This window comes from Coturnix japonica, chromosome 2 (assembly GCF_054131305.1).
Source record: "Coturnix japonica strain WE chromosome 2, WE-NBRP24, whole genome shotgun sequence".
In the NCBI taxonomy this organism is placed as follows: domain Eukaryota; kingdom Metazoa; phylum Chordata; class Aves; order Galliformes; family Phasianidae; genus Coturnix; species Coturnix japonica.
This window is the reverse complement of record NC_140664.1, coordinates 35,600,686-35,622,743: the sequence shown is the minus strand read 5'-3', so window position 1 is coordinate 35,622,743 and position 22,058 is coordinate 35,600,686. Positions and strand designations below refer to the sequence as shown.

The following is a 22,058-nucleotide window of genomic DNA, read 5'->3' as shown; positions in this document are numbered from 1 at the left end:
GGTGATCCTGCCCCTCTGCTCTGTGCTGGTGAGACCTCACCTGGAATACTGCGACCAGATGTGGAGTCCTCAGTGCAGGAGAAACAAGGAACTGTTGAAGTGCATCCAGAGGAGGGCCACACAAATGATCCAAGAGGTGGAACACTTCTCATGTGAGGACAGGCTGAGAGAGGTGGGGCCGTTCAACCTGGAGAAGGCTCCAGAGAGACCTAATAGCGTCCTTTCAGTATCTCAAGGGGAACTATATAAAGTAAGGGGGCAGACTCTTTAGCCTGTTGTAATAGGAGAAATGGTTTCAAACTAATAGAGGGGAGATTCAGATTGCATCTATAGAAGTTTTTCACAGTAAGACTGGTGAGACACTAGAACAGGTTGCCCAGAGATGTGAATGCCCCAGGTATGGAGACACTCAAGGTCAAGCTGGACAGGGCTCTGAGCTACCTGTTCTAGCTGTAGATGTCCCTGTTCACTTCATGGATCTTTCAAACTCTGATTCTACAGTTCTACCAGAAACCAGACAACATATTTAGCCTTCATTTCCTTTGTATCAATCCAGTTAATCTATTTGCTAATTCACTAGTTTCTATCAACAGCTCTTTGAATGTTTATTTTGAGTTCAGGAAAATAAGAACAGTGCTATTTTTGTGTATGTATGTTCCCTTTACTGAAAATGGAATTAAACTATTTATACCCATATAAAGAATGTGGCGCAGTTTTTCATCAGTCATGTAACAAGTGAATAATGTGAAGTTTTATAGTCTCTTGATGAAAATACACTCTGAAAATGAATATTATATTATCTGTACTCATAAGTATACAAACATCTTGGAAAATCACACACATAGAAAACATTACACATGGGTGATTAATTACGTGCGAAAGATATACTAACAATTTTCCTTAAGTGCTAGTATTTTTAAACACTGCAATGCTTTACCATACACAGACACAATAAAATCATTTTGATATGTAGGCAGTTCATGCTTAAGCTGTATTTTCACAGAACAGACAAATGTTACACATACATTAGTTGAGGGGAATCATTATTTTAATTCTGGTAGTGTTCTGCTGAAACCTAAATAACACTCCTTACTGTAAAAGAGTATGACGAATCATGTTGTCAAACTATATAATTCAGAAGCAATCATTATTTGGACAAATCACGGAATCATCTATGCTTTTGGTATAACTTAGCATTATAACTTAATATCAGTTAAGATAATCTTACAGTATACAGAGAAAACCCAGAGCTTTCTTTATCTAGCACAACAATAAGCGTCTCCTCTCTCCCAAAGAATGTGTAGTAGCACCTGCTTAACTATCATAACCATGGTGCCAAAATCTGACCACTAATCAGGTCCTCTGCATTCAAACTTATTTTCAGGATGTCCGTGTGTGTCAGTAATTAACTTGGTTTAGTTCAAACTACTAGGACTTCTTAAATATTCCAGAAATGTCCATCTGAGTGAGTCTAGTTCAAACCGCAGTGGTAATCTGTGTCAGTCCAAGATCGTTGGACTCTTCTCTCTCTTGCGGGCAATAAGACGACATTTCCACGACTAGTCATACCGGTTTGTTTGTCCCATCTGCTTCCCTCCTATAAGCTGGGTCTTGCACGGTGTTCCGAACTCTGCTGGTGCTCTGCCTGTCCATCCTCATCTTAAAAGGGAAGCAGAAGTCTTTGAAACATCTCTTGAAGTTTTCATCCAAAAAGGCATAAAGGATAGGATTGAGGCTGCTGTTGGTGTACCCCAAAGCAATACAGAAATAATAGCTGGATACAGCAGCTGTACTGTGGGACACATCCCCTAATGCTTCAACCAGCACAAAAATGTGAATAGGAGTCCAACAGATAATAAAAACAGCCACAACCACAAGAACCAACCTGGTGATGCGGCGCAGGTTTCGATCTTTTTCTCGAGACCCTGAGAGAAGTCGTACGCTTTTAAGACGCAGGATCATCAGAGTATAGCAAACAATTATAATGAGTACTGGAATAACAAATGCAAAGACAAAGACACAGATTTTCATGAAGATGTCCCACCACACATAGTCTCTGTCTGGAAACTGCAAGGAGCATTCAGTGCTAGCAGTATCTAGGAAAGAAAGACACAAGAAAAAGAAATTTTCTGTATTATTAGATATTCTAAATAATATAATTATCATGGTATAAGCTAGAGAAAGTGATAACTTGTATTGTGGTACTAACAAATGGAGTTATCATTAAATCACTCAATGAAAAGCTTTACATTACCACTGAAATTGGTTTTACACAGCTTTCTCTGGAAATTACTTACATAGAGATGCTTTTGGTTGTTGTTTTTTTTAATGCATAACATTGGATAAATGTAATTTCCCACAGGAGGAGCTAAAAACATAAGCAGAAAAATAAAAACTTATAAAATAGGCTGAACAATTCTTTTTTCCATTTGAATCAGACTGAGATTTAAAGCCAGGAAGAGTACCAGGTTTAATTGAGTGGAAAACTCATAATTATTATCAAATTATACAAGATTTTGTCTGTCTAAGGAGGCAGATTTTTCATATTATGAATTGTGGCAGTGCAATGAGCTTTTGATTGTAGAAAGATTTTGCCAGTGTGCAATAATTGTGTTGTAGTCTTTTCCCATGTGTCTTCTTCAGAGTAAATTGAATACATGAAAATTCCTGCATTCAGAAAAATTACTTCCTGGCAACAGATTCTTTTCAGTCAAGTAGAAGCAAACAAAATTAGTGTACACGCAGAGTCAAAGGAAAGCTGCTCTTTCTGAAGATCGCATCACTGAAAATACAGACTGTGCAGCGACCATGGGATCTGATCCCTTTATGTCCCAGAAATATTCCATCTGACAGAAGGAGACATGAAATATTTGAAATTTCACTTGCTGACCTCATGGCCGCCTTCTAGCGTATAAACCACATAGTAAAACAAGAGATAAGATAAATAGCAAAGCAAGAAGAGGAGTAAATTTATAACTACCATCGGCAGTTAAGCTTCATCTAAGACAAGTCAAGGTAATACAGGGATTTTTCACTCCAAATTGTATCTTACATTTTCTCCTCTCAAAAACTGCATTATTCTTTGGTTTGGTTTTGTTTTTCCCCTACAAAATTCATCATTCCTCTGCAAATTGGTATCTACAGGCTATGTTGAATCAGTCCTATGGTTGAAAAGCTTCAAACTGCTGTTGCGCATCACTTTCTCATATGTCTCCAGAAGAACTAGTCAGAATAAAAATCCATCAAACTGTATTTCCTTGCTAACAAAGTACTTCACAAATCAAGCTGATGTGGTAGCTGATATTGTTGTGAAAAACAGCTGTGTGTGTGTGTGCGCTTGTGTGTGAAGTTGTCACTGTGGTATCATACAGATGCCCATGGTTAGATACCAGGAAGGTATCACTGGATGATGTTAAATTCTAAAACAACAAATAAAAAGTTGAAAATGAAGCTAAATATTTTGAAATTTGGGAAATAGTATCTAACAGATGATTCTGAAGGCTGAAAATAATTCTGAAAGCTGCAGTAAGATGTGCAGCTGAGATAAACGTGAGCTGTGATTGATCAAGGATGACTGTTCTACACCACATCCATTCACTCACTGAAACTCTCCCTCTTCATATCTACTGAGCTAATTTCAGGGGTTTATCCAAATTACTATGTTACAAAAAGCTCCTGCTGCTTAAAATGCTTATTCCAATCAAATCTTCCTGAGAAAGCCACATGAATCCATGTGTTTTTCTGCCACTTCTGAGAGGAGGGTAGGTGTTGCTGAACACCTGGAGTCATGCTGAAAGCTTGGAACCTTCAGATGCAGGTGGAAGGGCAAGTTTAGCCCAGCCACCATCCCCCACCAAAGGGCTCAGAATCCAGGCAGCCCTTCCAGTAATAGAAAATGAAAGGTCAGAAATGACTTCAAAAGCATTAACGTGTCAACATTATTCCTTCCTAATCAAAATCATCTGGAAAAGAAAAGTAGTTTGCAGTGTTTCACATGATGTGAATTTCAGCAGATAATTCTGACATTGCTTTTCATTAAAAAATAATAATTTTTAAAAATCATTTTAATTTTATATTGAAATATGAATTATTGTTATAAAAACGTGGAATTAAGTATGTAACAAATATAAACAAATGTTTTAATATTAAAATAAGTACTGGTATACCAGTATACCAAATAAGTACAAATAAGCACTAATATAACATTAAATTTAATGTATACAAAAATAAAAATAAAATATAAGCATAAGTATACTCTGAAAAGTTTAAAAGAAAGCATTAGTATAATTGATTCAGTTTTAATTTTGGAAACATTTTTAATAAGAACATTCTCAAAAGAAATTCTTTATCTCCTTCACAGAAAAAAAATACAGCAATGCTTGCTACATTTTATTTAATTTCATAAATGACAGTGATATTCCAGCAGCCCAAATTATCAAAAATAAATGTAATGGCTGTTTTAGATGTCATAGAAATTTACTTTATTAAAAAAAATAAATCTTATCCTAAATTAATAAAGTTGTCTTTCCCAATGACACGGATGCCACATGGAATCCTTTTACTTCTTTGTGGTTTACATCAATGACCAATAAATATCCCTGTCAGAGACACAATATCATGATCATCTTCAGGTGTTTGGGGAAAGAATAAAACCCAGGGTTCTTCTGGGGTACTTCTTTCCTGAAGTTCAGAACTAGGTATAGCAGTACAGTGTCATAAAATAAGCATTTAAGATTTATAGTGCTTTGTCCACTCTGAAGCCAATGTATCAATATATTTTAAGAAAACGTCACTTCAGATGGCACTTTGGTATAAAGATTTATTAAAATATTTGATAATCTACCACTTAAGATTCATCTCAATCCTTGTACAGGATATTTATTTCTATTAGATATCTTAGTAACATCTCAACTGAGTTGTCACGTTGGTGCCCTTTCTTTTCTAAAGCAAATGCTTCTTCAGCAATAAAGGCTCCATTAAGTCCAGAGAGGAAAAATTTATACAGATATAAGGAAAATGAATCTGGAAGGACACTCCAGGGAGAAATCCTGCACTGTGAGAGTAAAAAGGACTAATTGAGCATGGTCTTGAATCTTTAAATATAGTCAGTTTCTGTTTGATGTTGATTTGTTTAAATCCAAAGCAAACAGAGGCCCCATAGCATATAAATGGCAGCTACTGTTACCAATGTAAAATAAAGTTTCTGTCCTGAGCTCCAGCTGTCAGGAGGATCCCCTTTGCCTCAGCACAAGTTCACTTCATGAACACACCAGAAAATATAACTGGTAGTAAATGCTCAAGAGGCACTGTAGATCAGACATGCAGGGATGAATAGTAGGGACTGACAAACAGTTACCGATGATTTCCAACCTCATTTGGCCCAGCTGTATCTCTAATAGCTACTTCAGGAGGAAAAGATATCTACCTGCCACAAGGTGTGAAAAAGGCATTTAATTGTTTCTGTGTTTGGAAGTGATTTTTTCCTGAGCTGCACATGGCTTTATAGGGCCTGAAAGAACTTGATAGGGAAGAAGAGTTACAGCACTGCAAACTGGGAGGCTTGAACTCCCAGATGTCCAAAAGATGTTTCCAGAGACACTCTCCCCTCACACACCTACTGTAAGACTAACAGGGAAATAAATAAATAAATAGATAAATAAATAAAATAAAATAAAATAAAAATTTGAATATCCTCAATCAAATAAAACAGCCCTTGAGCAGCTGTTTTATTGATGAACACCATTGTTTCGTTTGCACTTATCTATGCCAAACTGTTAAACACACCACATTAATTTTCTCTCCCAGATAAAACTGTGCCCTTACATAAAGTTTACCAGTTCTCCGGGGAGGAGTGAAAACTTCCTAGTGGAAAAGGCAGCTAAATGAGCAACTTGTTAAACACCCCAGACAACACTACTACTAAATAAATATGTATGCCTTGTATTTTGTGAAGCCAAACATAACAGGATGTCATCAACACCAGGACATACGTTAAAGGTTTTGAGCTTTTTGAAGACACAGTGTTGCACCCACATTGCTGGTACACCTGTTGGTATGAAGAATATATATCTGCCCTTCTCAAGGATTTCAGAATAAGATTAACTCTGTAGCAGAACAGATTTAGTAATGAGTCACTGGATATAGGGGCTAAATCTGCAGTCCTTCACAGATTATAAATTTTAAGTAGAGTCTACAGGTGCTCCATGGACAAATTGATTGACTTTATTTTCTTGTAGTTTCTTCCCTGCCATGCTCTGCATTCTTGGTTCGTCAACGGATGCTTATTCTCAGCCTTTTTCAAGTCTACATACATGTCCTCAACTCCTTTTTAAATAAGAATTTCTGACACTGTGATTTTCTTAGCATTTATCTTACCTTTTTTTTTCTCTTCTTCTACTGTCTTTCTTCCTTTTTTCACAAGATCCTTAAGTTCTGTGAAATGACTGCTGACAAAAAGCTCCCAAGCTTTAACATTAATGCTGATGAGAAGCAATCTAGTTTCTGCTCTTGAAACTTCATCAGAACTACTCTCACAATGCCTATAAAAAGAACTCTAAGCCTACATTTCAAGTTTCATCTGGTCTTTGAACCATGTTCAAATTCCTGACCATCTCCCCCTGCTGTCTGTTGTTATTTTCTTATGGTCTCAGTCTAGCACAAATAGTGCTTTAAAGTACTTTTGATTCTTTAAGTTGTCAAGGACATCTGAGCTTAAATTATTTATATGTCATATTTAGAAATGTCAGAAATTTAGGTATACTTATTGAAACAAGGAATGTGAATGATCTTCTAAGTGTAAAATATGCACAAATTACTGAAGTCAAAATCAATCAACTGTAGTCAGTATTCCAAGCAATGTGTCAAATAAAATAAAGTCTCAGGTTTGAATTCTCACACTCACCTTCCCTGACTTTGGTGCCTCCAAGAACTATGGCAGATATGCCAACAGACGAGGACAGCAGCCAGATACAGATGTTGATTATCTTTGCCTTGAGAGGAGTACGGAAGTCCAGAGCCTTCACAGGGTGACATACAGCAATGTATCTATCAACACTCATCATGGTCAGTGTGAATATGCTGGTAAACATGTTATAATAGTCAATTGAAATAACTATTTTACACAGCACATCCCCAAATGGCCAAGAGTTCATCAGGTACTCTGTGCTTTGGAAAGGCATAGTCGTGGTAACCAGTGCATCTGCCATAGCCAGATTGAAAATGTAGATGTTGGTTGCTGTCTTCATCTTTGTATATCTGAAAGACAAAAAAGTACGGTTTATGTGACTATGTTCAAGTATGTAACAATTTTTCAGCCAGTCTGCTGTTGTTATTTTTTTTGCTATCATTTCAGATTTTTGACAGAAATGCACATATTCAGGACCCTTGAATTAACAGTAAACACCCTTCTCTCAGTCCCTCAGCAGCTACATTATGAGTTACAGCTACCCACTACATGTAAAACCAGATAATGAATAAATTAAACCTAAATATTCAAATACAGATTTCCACGCTATCTTCTCAAATACATCTACAAACAAATATCATTGTTACATTTGCAAGTGACAAAATTGTTCTGTGTTTCCTTCTCTTGTTGCTGTCAGTGGTTACAAATTTTCTGAGTTTGTTTTGTAGGAGCAATAGGTATTTCATTCCCCTAGAGGAATATCTGTTAATAGTTACATTTGCTGGGCCAGACTGCCATCTTGTATCAGTTCTAGAAGTTTCTCTTCTTTGCTCCTACATTTCCAATTTCTCTTCCTTTCTTATCTCCAGCTTTTTCCAGTCTCCTCTACCGTGATTTCTAATATAAAGTATGATAATTATTGAAGTATGATATCTCAGTGGAAAAAACAAAAACAAAAACAAAACAAAAAAAAAACCAAAAACAAAAAAACATGATAGCAATGTTTTCTCTGCATCCTTTAATTTCATCAAAACAAAGCATTTGTTTTTTTCATGTGGCAAGAACCTTTATTACACAGAAAAATATGATCTCAAACAGGACCATGCTTTGTTCTTCATGATGATAGTCTAACTCTGTGGGCACAGCCTCAGTACCAGGGTGCAGAGGGCTACTGCCAGCTCTGCTATGGACACAAAGCATGAAGGACAGCCTCTCTCATTTCCATTACTAATATAGGAATATACTTAACTCTCCTCTCTGAAATGCTTTGCCCCTTTCACCGTTGCTATCAATTTATTTCTAGGTTCAACGACAGATTTTCATTGTTAAAACTATTTCATCCACATATTTTGAATGTGTACCTAAACTAAAAGGTATACATTCAACACACAAAGAAACACATTCAGCTAGATTTTGCTATGCTTCATTAATGAACTTACAAAGGAAATATTAGACCTAATCAGTTCAGATTGTGAACATGTTGGTTAATGTGTCTATTTACCTTTAAAAGTGTGATGTAAAATCAAAACTAATTTGAAAAAAATATACTCAGCAGATCTTCAAAGTGCTGTCAAAATATGACTAGGCAGTAAGTCAAATAATTAAAATATGGGTTAGTATGTGCTTTAATGACCAACATGAAGTGTGAAAAATAGCATTCATTCTTCCACACTACCCTAATTAGAATTAATTGAGAAAATAAATCAAAATTGCTGGTTTAAAGCATAGAAGCAAGAACTGAGTGGGAAAAGAAGGTAAATGGGATACTGGGATACCAATAATCCCAGATACCAACTACCTGACATAACTACAAAGATTCTTGGTATGTGCTTCCTGGGAGAATGCTCTACAGCCATCATGAGTTCTCTATCCCATGCTTCAGTTTCCCCCTGAAATGATTTGAGATTCTCCAAGATCAAAGGCAGAATAAAGATGGGAAAGAACCCGCTAGTCAGAGATGGGCTTCTCTACAACCTCCAGAACAACCTCCTTAACATGTCCTCCAGCAGAGGAGGCCATTTGTGTTGTAGGCCATATTACAGCCCATAAGACACTGTGGAAACACAAATATGAGAAGATGAGGGGTGGAGAACAAATCCAAGACACATTAACAGACTAGGTAATTTCCCCATGGGGTAAAAAATAAAAGCCATGTAGCTGAGTTATAAAACTGAAAAAACAAAAAAACAAAAAAAAAACCAAAAAAAAAACCAAAAAAAACCAAAAAAAACCAACTCACTAAACACACAGCAAAACTATGCTAAAATGGACTGATTTCTCAAAACATGTAGCTGATCAAAAAGAACACTGAGAAGCAGCTTGATTGGAAAGTCTACACTTCTTCACAAGGAGAAAATAGCAAAAATTGAAGAGCTCTTTCAGACTGGAACAAAAAGTGTAACCAGGACAAATACTTAAGAGTCACAGCCAGAGAGACTTGGCTTATAAACAATGACAGATTTATACCAAAAACTAAAGTGATTATTATGGGGAAATGCACAAATAAATAAATAAGGAGTAATTTTTCCATCTTTTCTGTCTTCAAGTCAATGTCTGCAGTTTTTTAAGTAGCTGTTCAGCCAAAGACAACTTACTAGGCTCAATACTGAAATATTTAAATGAAATGCAATTGTCCATGGTAAGCAAAGGTGAAATTATTGCTAGCTTTTCTGAATCACTGCTTTTTGTGGATCTTCAAAAATTACCCCAAGCATTTGTATAGGAAAAGTTTGTTTTCACAAACAGAAGAAATTCTTTGATCTTTACATTTTCAAGAAAATTAGAAAATTTTAATGAGAGATATCTGAGGATTTTTTTAGCCTTAAAAATTCAAATCTTTTAAAGCCTTTATATCAAACATTTCCTGTTCCTTGCAAACTTAATTCATTCTTTATGTATGTGAATGACACAGTTTAATTACGTGTCAATGTACATTTTATATTCCCAGTCCTCTTTACCCATCACACTTGCACTGGGAAAGACCCCTTGTAAAATACAACTAATTTTTTAGGTAACTTCAAAATTCTGAAGCTGCAACATGAAGAGCATTCTCTGTATACATACTATTTATGATATTATAAACGTAAAGTGAGCAGTTTTACTTTTTTTAGAGCATGCATTCTGTGCACGTATAAGTAAAATAATATTTCTCACTGCACTGACCCAACAGTAAGGATGTCTTTTGTGTATAGGTAGTAAGAAATTCAGAGACATCCAAGCATAAGCATTTATACGACCTCCAATATAAGAAAATCAAATCTATATGCACATACTCACTTATATAAAATAGTGTGCCATTCCATTTATAAAATTCCGTGGAAGGTTTTGGTTCATTTCCTAGGCACATACATATAATAGTGCTGACTTTGATAGCCTTACCTCCTGTATGCCCAGTGCTTCCCTACAGCTCACTGACCTGGCAGGTCCATGACCAGTTGGCCTTGCCCAATTCTATCCCCGTTCAGAGACCACAGGCAGGTGCTGCTTGCACCATTCACCCTCAGCCAGAACAGGCATTTGAAAGACTCTGACCTCTTCTCTGTCAGACTTTGAACAAAAAGTGGAGAATAATGAATACAGGTCCAACTAATACTTTATTATGTTTAGGCAATCAATTCTTCCAGGCACAGCCAAGAAATGATGGGTGCCTTACTCAGGTTCACTGGTTAACCTCTGTAATGCTAAGTACAAACACGTTTCACTGATGCCACCCTAAATCTCTTTTATGTCAAAATAACAGTGGAAAGAGCTTGAAACATTGGCCTTCACTTCAGTAAGATATTGCCCTTTTAAGCTGTTAGGCAATATGGATTAAATCACACATTAATTTAGGAGTTCATAAATTCAGAAAATCCTTTGAGAGTCTGAACTCAATCATCCAAACTCCTTTTGAATTTTTGGATCCAAAAAATATTAAATGCTTAGATGCCTCTGAAGATATGTGTTTGCCGGCTTAATCAAAAGTCCAGCTAATGTAATGGAGCAAGAACTGTGGCTTGCAGACACTTTGAAGTGGACCCTGATAGAGTCCTGAGTCTAATTCAAGATGAGAAAATTGTCTGCTTTTGTACAATGCTTTTCTATTGCACTAAAATATAGGAGGCAATATTTTGTGTGGTTTGAGCATTCCCCCTATGCCCAAATCTGCACTTGAAGAAGGTGAAAATAATGATGGAATAAGGGAGCAATTGAATCATATTTACAATAATAATAATAATAATATTGATTCAAATAGTTGAATGTTATTTAAGGGGAAAATACTGCAAACCACTTGAATTACTCTAGCAAGGTAAACAGGAATGATACAACATAAGAATGGAAGGTCTCACAGCTAAATCAGGTGCTAGCATCTTATTTCAAGAAACAGATAATCCTTCAATGGCTTAAACTAGTTGGTAGATTTTGTGACTACTGGTTAAGCCATCAGGAGGACCCAATTCTCTGAATATTTCAAATAATCAGAGAATATGTGAAAACCCTGCAGAAAAAAAAAATAGTAAAAGATGAGAAGGAAAACTGTTTTAGATGTAATTTTTTGGATGCATATATGATAATGTTTTTTAAGAAGCAACATTAAAATGATATTTAACTTCAGCATAGGAAGTTCCGCACAAATGTGTGGAAGAACTTCTTTACAGTGAGGGTGACGGAGCACTGGAACAGGCTGCCCAGGGAGGTGGTGAAGTCTCCTTCTCTGGAGATATTCAAGACCTGACTGGACGCCTACCTGTGTGACGTGGTGTAGGGAACCTGCTTTGGCAGGGGGGTTGGACTCAATGATCTCTAGAGGTCCCTTCCAACCCCTACAATTCTGTGATTTATATGCATATCACAAGAAAATTTCTCTTAACTATCACCACTTAGCCTAAGAACTTTTTCTGAAAGAGAAAAGTTCTCTGAGGCTGACTTTAGATTGACCTTGAGAAAATTTCCCCAATCTCTCACCTGAGCCATCATTGCTGAACTTTTCCTCTTGGAGCAGAATTTACTTTGCACATCTTTTTAAGACACTAAACAGGAAAAAGAAATTGCACCTCCAATCCAAGCTTATCAGTAAAATTGTGGCTATGGAAGGAGGAAGCATGCTAGTTTTACTTTCAGAAAAAAAGTAAAAATGCATTAGCAAACCTACTAGAAGTGCCCCTTAAAGGCATTATCTCTAGAAGAGAGGAGTGTAGCTGCTAACCTAAAGCATAACGTTAATAAAATTAATACAAGCTGAGACTTTGGTAGAAGATTTGTCATATAGCTTTAATAGATCGAAAAATTCCCTGTGGTGTGAAATGATGGGTAGAAAGGGGAGCAAGTCTAACAAGTATACTACAACAGCATGCTGCAATACCAGAGTGAAAACATAAAGGCATGAAATTCAAGATATAACAAACATATTTTTGGCTGATACCTGAGTCAGTGAATGTAAATGAAAGGCTAAGCATGTCTAAAAGCGAATTGCAAAACCACCTATCACCAGAATGCAGGCTCTGTTCCACTAGGTTCCTCTGGGTGATGTATATGGAGATCAAGCAGCTCAAAAGCTTATTCATGAAAGCTCTAAATCTCAAGGCTGTATTCAGGGCACGCTCAATATAATATTGCATCAGGAGAAAAAAAAAAAAAAAGAAAGAAAAAAAAAAAAAGGAAGAGGATATATTCCAAACATATTAATTCAAAAGGATGACTCAGCCATCTTTTGGATCTTCAAACTCAACATAAGAGATTTATGATAATATGAAGTTAAGATTGAGATCATTTGAAGAACACAAAAATCAATATGCTGTAGTTTCTGTGCTCGCATGTTGTTATTACTTTTTGAATGACAGACAGAAGTTAGCACTGGAGAGAGCATCACAAAAACATTTTAAGTAAAGGCAAAAGTTATTATAAATGTTGCATACAAAAGGTTGCATATATTGCCCGCACAATCATGTCCTAAAGTGAAATCTTGTTTGTTAATAAACACCTGCAGGTGCCTATTTGTAGGCAGCTTAAAGAAGCAAAACATGATCGTGGCTTTCATGTTCCACTCAGGAAGCATAATCTACCTGAATGTCAGAAGATGCCATTAAAATCCTTGTGGTTTACTGCTACCATTATTCCCCTGAACCAGCCATGGGCTGAGCCAGAACAAGATCTAGAATTAGATATGGAAGATTTCCTTCTTTAGCCTAACAAGTAGCTTCTGAATTAGGGACAGTAAAAGTAAAGTTTACATATGACCGGGTAAAAATGAAGAAAAATTCTCACTACTTTACAAGAATGGATATTTTTTCTTCCTTTTGTGATAAGGACTTTTAATATTTTTCTGTGAATTCAAGAGCATCTGAGAAACATGTTTAGTGTTAGAAACTCCAATACTCCGAAATTTGTTCTTCCAGAGTTTCCATCTCTGGCAGTGTCCACTCTTCTCTTTGCTCTAAAAGTCTTGAAAGGATATATTCCTCATGGACATTGTGAGCCCCCAAAGCAAAGAAAAATGCTTCTTCTATGTCTGCGGGAGAGGGAGATTATTGGAACAGGCTGTCCAGGGATAGTGGTGGAGTCACCATCTCTTGAGATGTTCAAGAAACATACAGATGTGGCACTGAGTTTAATGGGTATAGTAGTGATGGATTGATGGATGGGCTTGGTGATCTCTATGGTACATTTCCACATTCCTTAATGATTCTGTTGTTCTATGATTTTATGAAAGGAATTTTCTTGCTGTAGGACTGAGAACGGCTGGCAAACAGACAAAATCTCGTTGTGCAGGAGGACAAGGATAGCAGGGAGAGCAGATTTTTTAGGGTCTCACTTTCCTGCTACATAGATAGCTATTTATGCAAATGTTGGCTGAAAGCAGTCAGATATTGTTGAACATTTTCTCCTAAGTAAAAGTTTCTGCAGGTAAGAAATAAAGAAAGAATTCAGATGCCTCTCACATAGGGGTCCTGGGAATGAATATCGTGCATTCCAACTGAGTACATACTTTTCCACAGGAGGTGAGGCAAGTGAAATGCAAGAAACATAAAGACAGTCAATTGAAAAGCACAGTTGAGAGCCCCTATATTGAAAACGTTTTTCTTTTCCAGCATGCCTTAACAAACCAGTAATTCCAAAAGCCATATCTAAGATTAAAATGCAATGCTGTCCATCAGCCAGCAGCAAGGTAAAAAACTTCTGCATGTGAGCAGCAAATTAATGTATTGGATAGCTTAATTGAACTAATTCTAACATGCGGGTTCTCATCTACCATTTCTCAAGGAGAACTTTCTTAATTGCTCTGTGTTAAACACCACGGATAATCTACTGACAATGCAGTCAGAAACTGACTCATCTACGTAGTCAATCAGCAAATGTAAAATCCTCTGTCTTCCAGGTGCAGGGTAGCTAGGTTCAGGAAGCCTAGATGCTTGCTTACAGTGTGCTTCAGAGTAGCACTAACTTCTGTAGCAAAGAGCAGCCAGGAAGAGTGCTGTGCACTTCACTGGTGGCTTGGTGGATGGAGAAAACAGGTTCTCCATGCACTCTTGTCATGCATTAATGGAAACTCATGCATTCAAGAAAAATATGTTGAGCTCTAATATTCATGTAGGAAAAAAAAAAAAAAAAAAAAAAAAAAAAAAGCTTTCAGTTTAAACAATGTCTTGAAAATTGAAAATAGCCAACTTCCTAGAATTAATTTTCACTTCTCCAGGGATTAGAAGCTGAGTCTAATGAGATTTGAACCCTCTGGCTTCAGCATAATTAAGTATTTCAAAGACGATAAACAGACTAGCTTGCAAACTTCCCAATATGATCATAAAAGTGCTGTGCACCTTCATATGTTCCTTATTTATATCTATTTTATAGTTTGCAGAATGCCAGCACTGGTCAGACACTCCTCTTTCCATGTCCTCTCTCCATCTGTACACAATCCTACCCCAAAGTTAATTCAGTTTGTGCACTCATGCCAACCAGCAGACAAGATGACATTCACACTAGCATTTCCTAATGCCTCTCAGGATCCACAAAAGAGTATAGCAATGATCAAATCACAAAGTCTGCCTTCAAGAGTAGAGCACAGGGTCTGCATTTTGAGACTTATCAGTTTCTTACAGATGGAAGGACCAAAAGATAAACATGAGGTAATCTTCCTAGAAGTAGATTTTATCAAAGTTTTCCCGGTTTCTTTTCCTTTGGAAAGCAATATGTAACTGAAATTAAATTTCTCCTTGGCAACTCACCTGTGTCAAAGAATTTCAGATAGGGACCAACTAATCAGTTTCAATAGATAGTGAGAGTAAGTAGCCAGTAAAGATTATCCCTCCTTACCCTTAGCAAATCCCAGGTCAAAGTCACTAGGTTAAAGATTTCTCATCACAACACCCTTCCAGCAAATTCCAAATCTTCTCTTGGGAAAAACAAAATGAAAGGTCCCCATTCTTCCCTCTCTCTGCCCCCTCACCAAGGGCTAAGCCACAATCTGTCTCCAGCACCTTCATGCTGCACCACGTGTTGGCCAGGGTCATGGTTGTATCCCGCATTCTCCCTCCTGAGTACTGATGATCTGTCTCAAACTTGCTGTCTCACCAGCAGCCAGACTGGGAAGTGCTTGTATCTTTTCACTTTCTGTCAGCACAAAAGGACCCCCCATAATTTTTCTTGCTCTAGTCATTAATTCTAGTTATGCCTGGCTGCTAGCCCAGTGGAAGTGTCTGGGAAGACAACAAATATCTTTCCACAAGCCAAACAGATTACGCACTATAAGCTATAGCCTCCTTCTAATATGCTCTCCAATAAATATTCCTTCCAACTCCTTTCTGTGTTCTCTCTAGTGTCTCAGTATCAGCTCTTATCATAGCATCTTTTAGGGAACTCACATTGAATTTCTTATCTCTTATAAATCCCAGGTCTTGCTTACTTATTGTCTAGTAGGGTATTAAATATATTAAAAACATTCCAATTTTGTTTAAAGAAGTGATGTTTTTCAAACTACCAATATTGTCATTTATAAACCTGTTCTCTTTCTGCTACCCTGGTCTTTGTGCCATCTGTAAAAGTTGGCAGTAGTGATTAGTAATCAAAGTCTTTCTGAAATGGTGCCATGTGAGGCCAGATCCTAAAGAATCCACCAAAAGAACCTCCAGTCTGCAAGGTCAGGTCAGATGTTCTTTCAGGTCCCATGATGAACTGCTCTCAATCCATTTGATACTTCTTTGCTAATAATAAGATGTTGCTTGTCCATCAGGTAAAAACAGGTTAAAAGCCATAAACTTCAAACAGTATGCTGCAGCTAGGTCTTTACACTTAGCAGCCAATTCCATAATTTCATTAAAGAATGAAATCATGCTGGCTACAATTAATAAAGAAGAGGCAATTCATTTAGGTCAACTCTTCTGCAGATTCATTTTTCATTTCAGAATTTTGTTTCAAAATGTAATTTAATAAAATTAGGACAACAATTTAAAGTACTGTTTTCGTGTTGTCAAATCTAATATTAATATACATATTTTAATATTTTTATTAGTGTTTGGAATGAATGACAGGGAAGATTTAGAAACAGTCTTGAAAGAAATTGAGTTTAGCTGACATTTCTTCATAAACTCTTCCTGTTGCATAAGATGCTACTCAGTTCTGTGAATATCACAGCAGAAATGTCTTACTAACTATATTTTTTCCTTAAACGTTAGACTAAGCAGAAGCTTTTTCTGTTCCCTTAGGAATGAATACACATAAATGTGACACAGCCTCCTGTTAAAACTGTTTTTGTATGCAGAAAATTATTCAGTTCACTGGAAGCGTCAATGGTAATTTTAAAAGAAATAACAGGATTGGCTATTTAAGAATTGGATGATAGCAACTGTTGTCAGTAAATGACTTCAGGAACAATGGAGGTAAGGCGCATGCAAAAAGTGTATCAGAAGTGGGTAAGAGACAGTCACATGACTCCCACAGAGTTTTTATCAGAGTATGTTTATGGTTTTTGTAAGAGCAAATCCATAGTTAAAGCTGTAACTCAGCTTTCATTCAGCACGTTATTTTAAGCTAGAACTAAATTTTAGAGAAATAAAGTCAGGAGGAAGGAAGAGGGAGAAAGATGAGAATAAAGGAAAAGGATTACCATGTTTCCAAGGACAAGCCATTTTATTTATCAACACTGGCCAACTATTTTACTCCCAGAGATTAAAAGCCCTGAGGGCTTGAGCTGGACTTTGACCATGTCAAGATGCACACAGCTGTATAACTTCACTCAGATAAGGTCAAATAATTTTATCTGGTTTCTACAAATCCATTTCTCTCTTCCTCTTCTCCTCCATATCATTCTTCCCACATAGCAGCTTCAGGTGAGCATTATATCCCTTGTGTCCTGCTGGCTGTTGGTCTGCCAGCAGACCTTTGGTACTTATACATAGACCATGCAGCTAATCTGAACACTGGGAGAGCTCCTGCAAACCATTCATAGCACTAGTATCAACTGCAAGGAGAGAGCCAAGGATGCAGGTTTAATTCTTTTTTCAGCATATTAAAAGCTTTTTTTTTTTTATGTGCCTGAGGAATCTGGAGTGCTTACAATAGCCCTGGTCTTGTTCTATTAGGATTCTGAGTGACTGACTGGATTTGGGCTTATACGTCTAACTGCTAAAACTAAAACTGTGGGGTTTTTTTGTTTAAAGACAGTAAACATCAATACTTAGATTTTACATGAGGAAACTGAGCCACAGGGCCACAAAGCGACCTTGATCACTCTGATAGGTAAGAACAGTGCTTTGTATCCCTGTAGTAAAACCAAGGGAAGAATGAATCCAGGTTTCCTGAATCATGGTTTAACAAGTCATACTGGCACCACAGTACTAATGTACAACTCCCACTGCGTCTTCAACACAGATCTACAAGAGCTGGAATGACTGGTCACCAACATGCAGTGACAAATACATGATACCTGAGGAGCAGTGGAAAATGTCTCTATTACCCTATTTCAGCTCTGATGTTTTTGTATCAGAGGGGTTTCTTAACACATTAAAGTTCCTTTAATGTGTTCCTTTAAAGTTCACATTAAAGCACTTCCTGCTGCCACTTCTGCACTCACTGAAGTGGAACACACATCCATTTGTCTCAGGAAGGCTGCAGTGTCACCATGAGACCTTTCTCCTTCTCATCACGGAGGGTACAAAAAATCTCACTCCTCCCTCACCCCTGGAGATAGATGAACACCAGCTCTCCAACCTGGGAAAAGCAGAGGTCTGTGATAAATCTATAGTAAACCATGTCATTACACAACTTGCTTCCTTACCACAACTGAAAATTTATGTGTCAGTAGCAGGTGTTAGTCAAAAGGAGCAAAGGGAGTAGGAGCCAGGCCTGTGCTGCCTGCCAGTCCAGTAGGTTTCAGGAGGAGGGATTTGGAGTTTGGAGACATGAGAAACAGTGAAGACTCGTGCAAACCCAGTGTTTCTGGTGGTAAAGACAAGCCATCACTCCATCTTGAATTTGTGTTACCTGGAGGAAAAGCAATTTGGGATGGCTAGGGAACAGGATTTCCCATTGCCGGCTTTGTCTTTGCAGACCTCGGCTTTCCACATAAAGCATCAGTACAATCTGCATTTTTCAGTGGGTCATGAAAACCCATCTTGAGATACATTCGTGGAGAGGATGAGTGGGAAATAGAAAGGGCAATGAAAAACTAGGACAAAAATGAAAAGAAAATACACTCTTGCATAAACATTCAGAATCTTTAAATGTTCTATATTGAATACAATTAAATTTGTAATGTAATTACAATGTATTTAAGACTAAAGTAGGATCTGGTGGAGAGGGAGTCAAAGCTAGCTAGACCCTCACAAAAATAATCTTGGGAGGGTAATAGAAGAAGATAAAAAGGGAAATATATATGAATCAATATAATCCATCCATGTTGACTTTCAGGGTTCTGGATAAGTTTGAATTTTCTTCCGTTGTCCAGACTGGCAAGTCAGCACTGTACTGTTAAATGATCGATGGCTTAGAAAAATTCTGCATACTTAACATCTGTGTTAAGTATGAAGTCTCTCTTCTTGAAAGCTAAGTGCAAAAATAAATTAAATCTTTACTCTGAATGAAGGGTAAAATAGCTCGATGAGATATAAAAACTACAGCATCACAAAGATGGAGCAAACCGGTTACCCTGCAGTGACCATGGGAATCTTTATTTATTGAACTGACTTTTAAACGAGATTTCACTTTCATTTTTCAAACATATTCACCCAGTTTTAAGACATCTTTTATAAAGCCCATCATCAATAACTTCACTGGTTCCAGTTAACTCCTCCCATACCAAGCCTGACAGAGTTATTTCATCATTCTGCAATTGTTTGACATTTATCATGCTTACTTTGTAAACAAGATCACTTGCAATCCCCCCATTTTTCTTCCTGTGTTCAAGGTGATTTCATTTATTGACCAAATATTCCATTCACCCACCAAAAAAAGCAACACACAAAAAAAACAAATCAAAATCCAGAATATTTTGCAAGATTCATATAGAATATGAAGGAAGAGACTGAAAAGTTTCATGATTTCAATTTCTTTGGTCATTATAACCCTGCTGAGTGCCACTGTCCAGGAATTATTACAAATTACAAATTGAAAGAGGAAAAAGAGAGAGAGAGAATAGTGCAGGCACAAATATATAACAACACACCCATATCGGTGCATTTCACTATGTATTTCAACATGAAAAACTATTTGACATAGATATACAGTTTTCTCCTGTTTCCTGAAACAATAGGAAAAGTAGACCCCTCCCTGTCTCTGCTTTGTTTTCTTCAAGGCGATGCCAACAACTGGAGTTAAACACCACTAAGCAGAGAAACAACATCCCTTGGCTTACATTAAACAGATGTGATTCTTACTGTTTCTTTTTTTCCTACCTCATTAAGAGAACTTCTAGGCAACGAGGCAGCAAAATATCTGTGTTCACAGAGCTGGACACATAAGCCATGGCTCTCACAAGCAGAGAGAAAACAAAATCACAAAAAGAAGGTACCCTGCAGAAGTTTCTTTCTCCCATTTTCTCTCAGTCAAGAGCAGCCTTTCATCCCTAGAGGGCACCCGATCAACGCAGCTCAGGGGCACCAACCACCTTTCTCACAGGCTGCAGGATTCATCACCTTTATCCGGCTTCTCTCTTCTCTCTGCAACTGCACATCCAGGCAGATTCTGTGCCTGAAAATATCTGGGGTCATTCTGGGTACTCTTTTTGTTTTGTTCAACTCCTGATATATACAGATCCAGACAGCTTCCATAAACTCCCCCTGAGCTGTCAAATGTCAGGACAGCCATTTGCATCTCTTTCAAGCAAAGCCTCTTACCTTATGATGACAAACATCACCAGAGAGTTTCCCACCAAGCCAACAACGAAGACCACGGAGTAGACAGCGGTGATGATGATGGGAATGGAGGGGGAGATGCTGGTGTGGTTGTGCTGGGTGTCCTCAAAGTTCCCGGTGGCATTGCTATCATAGTCCACCCAGCCCAGGGTCCAGCTGCTGCTGGTGCTGGATGGCTGACAGGGCCCTGGCACACAGGTGGAGTCCAGCTCATCACGGAAAATCTGTACAGGGGCATCCATAGAGGCCACGGACCCCACAGACAGAAGAGAGACTGGAAGGAGAGTGCAGGCTGCAGGAGGAAGGATGCTGGAAAAGGGAAAGAGAGGGAATGAGACGGAATTGCTATCACAGCGACTGAATATTAAGAGCTGTAAAATTAGTACCTGTTATGGGGAACACTGCTGTGGCAAGAACTGTAGTTTACCAAGCAGGGATTTAAATAAACCACATTCAAAGTAAATGTAAGTTTTACATCTCAGTATGTAATGTGCTTCTCCACCACTGCACAAGGAAAGTTTTCCTCCACTTTCAGAAATTACACAGAGAAACAAATCAGATGGGAAGCAGCTCAGATCCACCCCCACGCTTTAACCCTCTCTCTCCCATCCTCCATCTTTTAAGTCAAACAGCATCCTAGTGACAGGGGCTCCTTGCTCCCTAAATTCCTCTGTAAACAAGGAGGAGAGAAATCTACCACCTCTCTGTATACCTGCTTTGGCATAAACCCTGCCTTATCTTTTTCCAGATCCCATGCCTGCTTCTAAACAAGAGACAAATTAATCACACAAAATACCTCTCAGTCCAGGAGAAGGAGCAGAGTCCTCAGACAGATCTTTGCAGGAAAAAAAAAGCATTCACTTGGCTCCTGGGAGTACCACAGATCTTCTAGGACTTTTGAACCCGAAGCATCTGAGCCCTCAGAGATGCATGCTAACGGCAGAGCTGACTCCTGGGCATGAGCTACGGCACAGTAGCAGCAGCTGCTGCTGTTCCAGCTCCTACCACTTTGCCTTTTCCCTCACAGGCTCTCTCTGCTTCCCTCTCCCCATCAGGGCTCCAGCAGCACGCTGCTCTGATGCATGCGTTCTCCTCTGCCTCTGTCCCTGCAGCTCAGCAGCTCACATGACTTCTGCCTCAGCGCTCAGAGGCAGACAAAATAAAAGAAATAAGTTCTGATGTGAGTGGCTCCTTGGCTTTGTACACTTCTCCAAACCAACTTTTCCTATTGCCCTCACACTCCCAGGCCTTGAGCAACAAACCCCTTTACCTTCCTGAATTCTACGTGCATTTACAGGCTGATAGATGCTGAATAAAACAGAATTTCCCAGTTTATATTTCTTGCCTGACCTGACAGGCTTCCTGCCTCAGCTTCACAACTGTGGATCCCAAATGCTTCTCACTGGGTGGCTGTGCCATTCTTCCTTTATGCCTATAATGTGGGGGAATGCCAGAAGCTGGATCCCACAGCACAGAGAGGCAGAAACATCCAGGAGCAGCCTAATTGCTGTATTTTGTTAATTCAAGCTGTCCCACACTATGAGAAGCCAAGTACATCCTGATGTGCTGCTGGGGTCTGATTACCCCAGACCCTTGCTGTGGTCAGGGATGGAGAGGAGGAGTATGCAGAAATCAAATTCCTCAGCCCTAATCCCTTAAACACTCTATCCTATGGAGCTGGAAACACACTAATCTGTGCTTGAAATCCCAAATCCCAACCAGAGTTCCTTCTAAATGGCAAATTGGAAAAGTGAGCCAGGTCTTTGAGTAAGTGGACTCTCCCTTGGAAGGAGCCCAGGAATGGGCCAGGCAGGCTGTTCCTTAGACAGGAC

The 22,058-nt window shown here is 38.2% G+C and overlaps 1 protein-coding gene across 3 annotated transcripts; it reads right to left on the bottom strand.

Annotated features, from left to right (window-relative positions):
• Nucleotides 1–639: 639 nt before the first annotated feature.
• On the bottom strand, nt 640–21,360 carry OPRK1 (opioid receptor kappa 1). 3 transcript variants are annotated; one of them, XM_015855660.3, is made up of 5 exons: nt 21,023–21,336; nt 20,209–20,535; nt 6,902–7,254; nt 1,886–2,096; nt 730–1,659 (listed from the first exon to the last, which is right to left on the bottom strand). In XM_015855660.3, exons 2-5 carry the CDS (start codon nt 20,466–20,468, stop codon nt 1,656–1,658), a joined length of 828 nt encoding a protein of 275 aa, XP_015711146.1. In that variant the 5' UTR covers nt 20,469–20,535; nt 21,023–21,336; the 3' UTR covers nt 730–1,655. The 3 variants fall into 3 exon arrangements, with proteins under 3 accessions (XP_015711145.1, XP_085393500.1, XP_015711146.1); XM_015855659.3 differs by having other exon boundaries at nt 640–2,096; nt 21,023–21,360; XM_085537374.1 differs by lacking the exons at nt 20,209–20,535; nt 21,023–21,336 and adding an exon at nt 19,768–20,154 and having other exon boundaries at nt 640–2,096.
• Between the last annotated feature and the right edge of the window lie 698 nt (nt 21,361–22,058).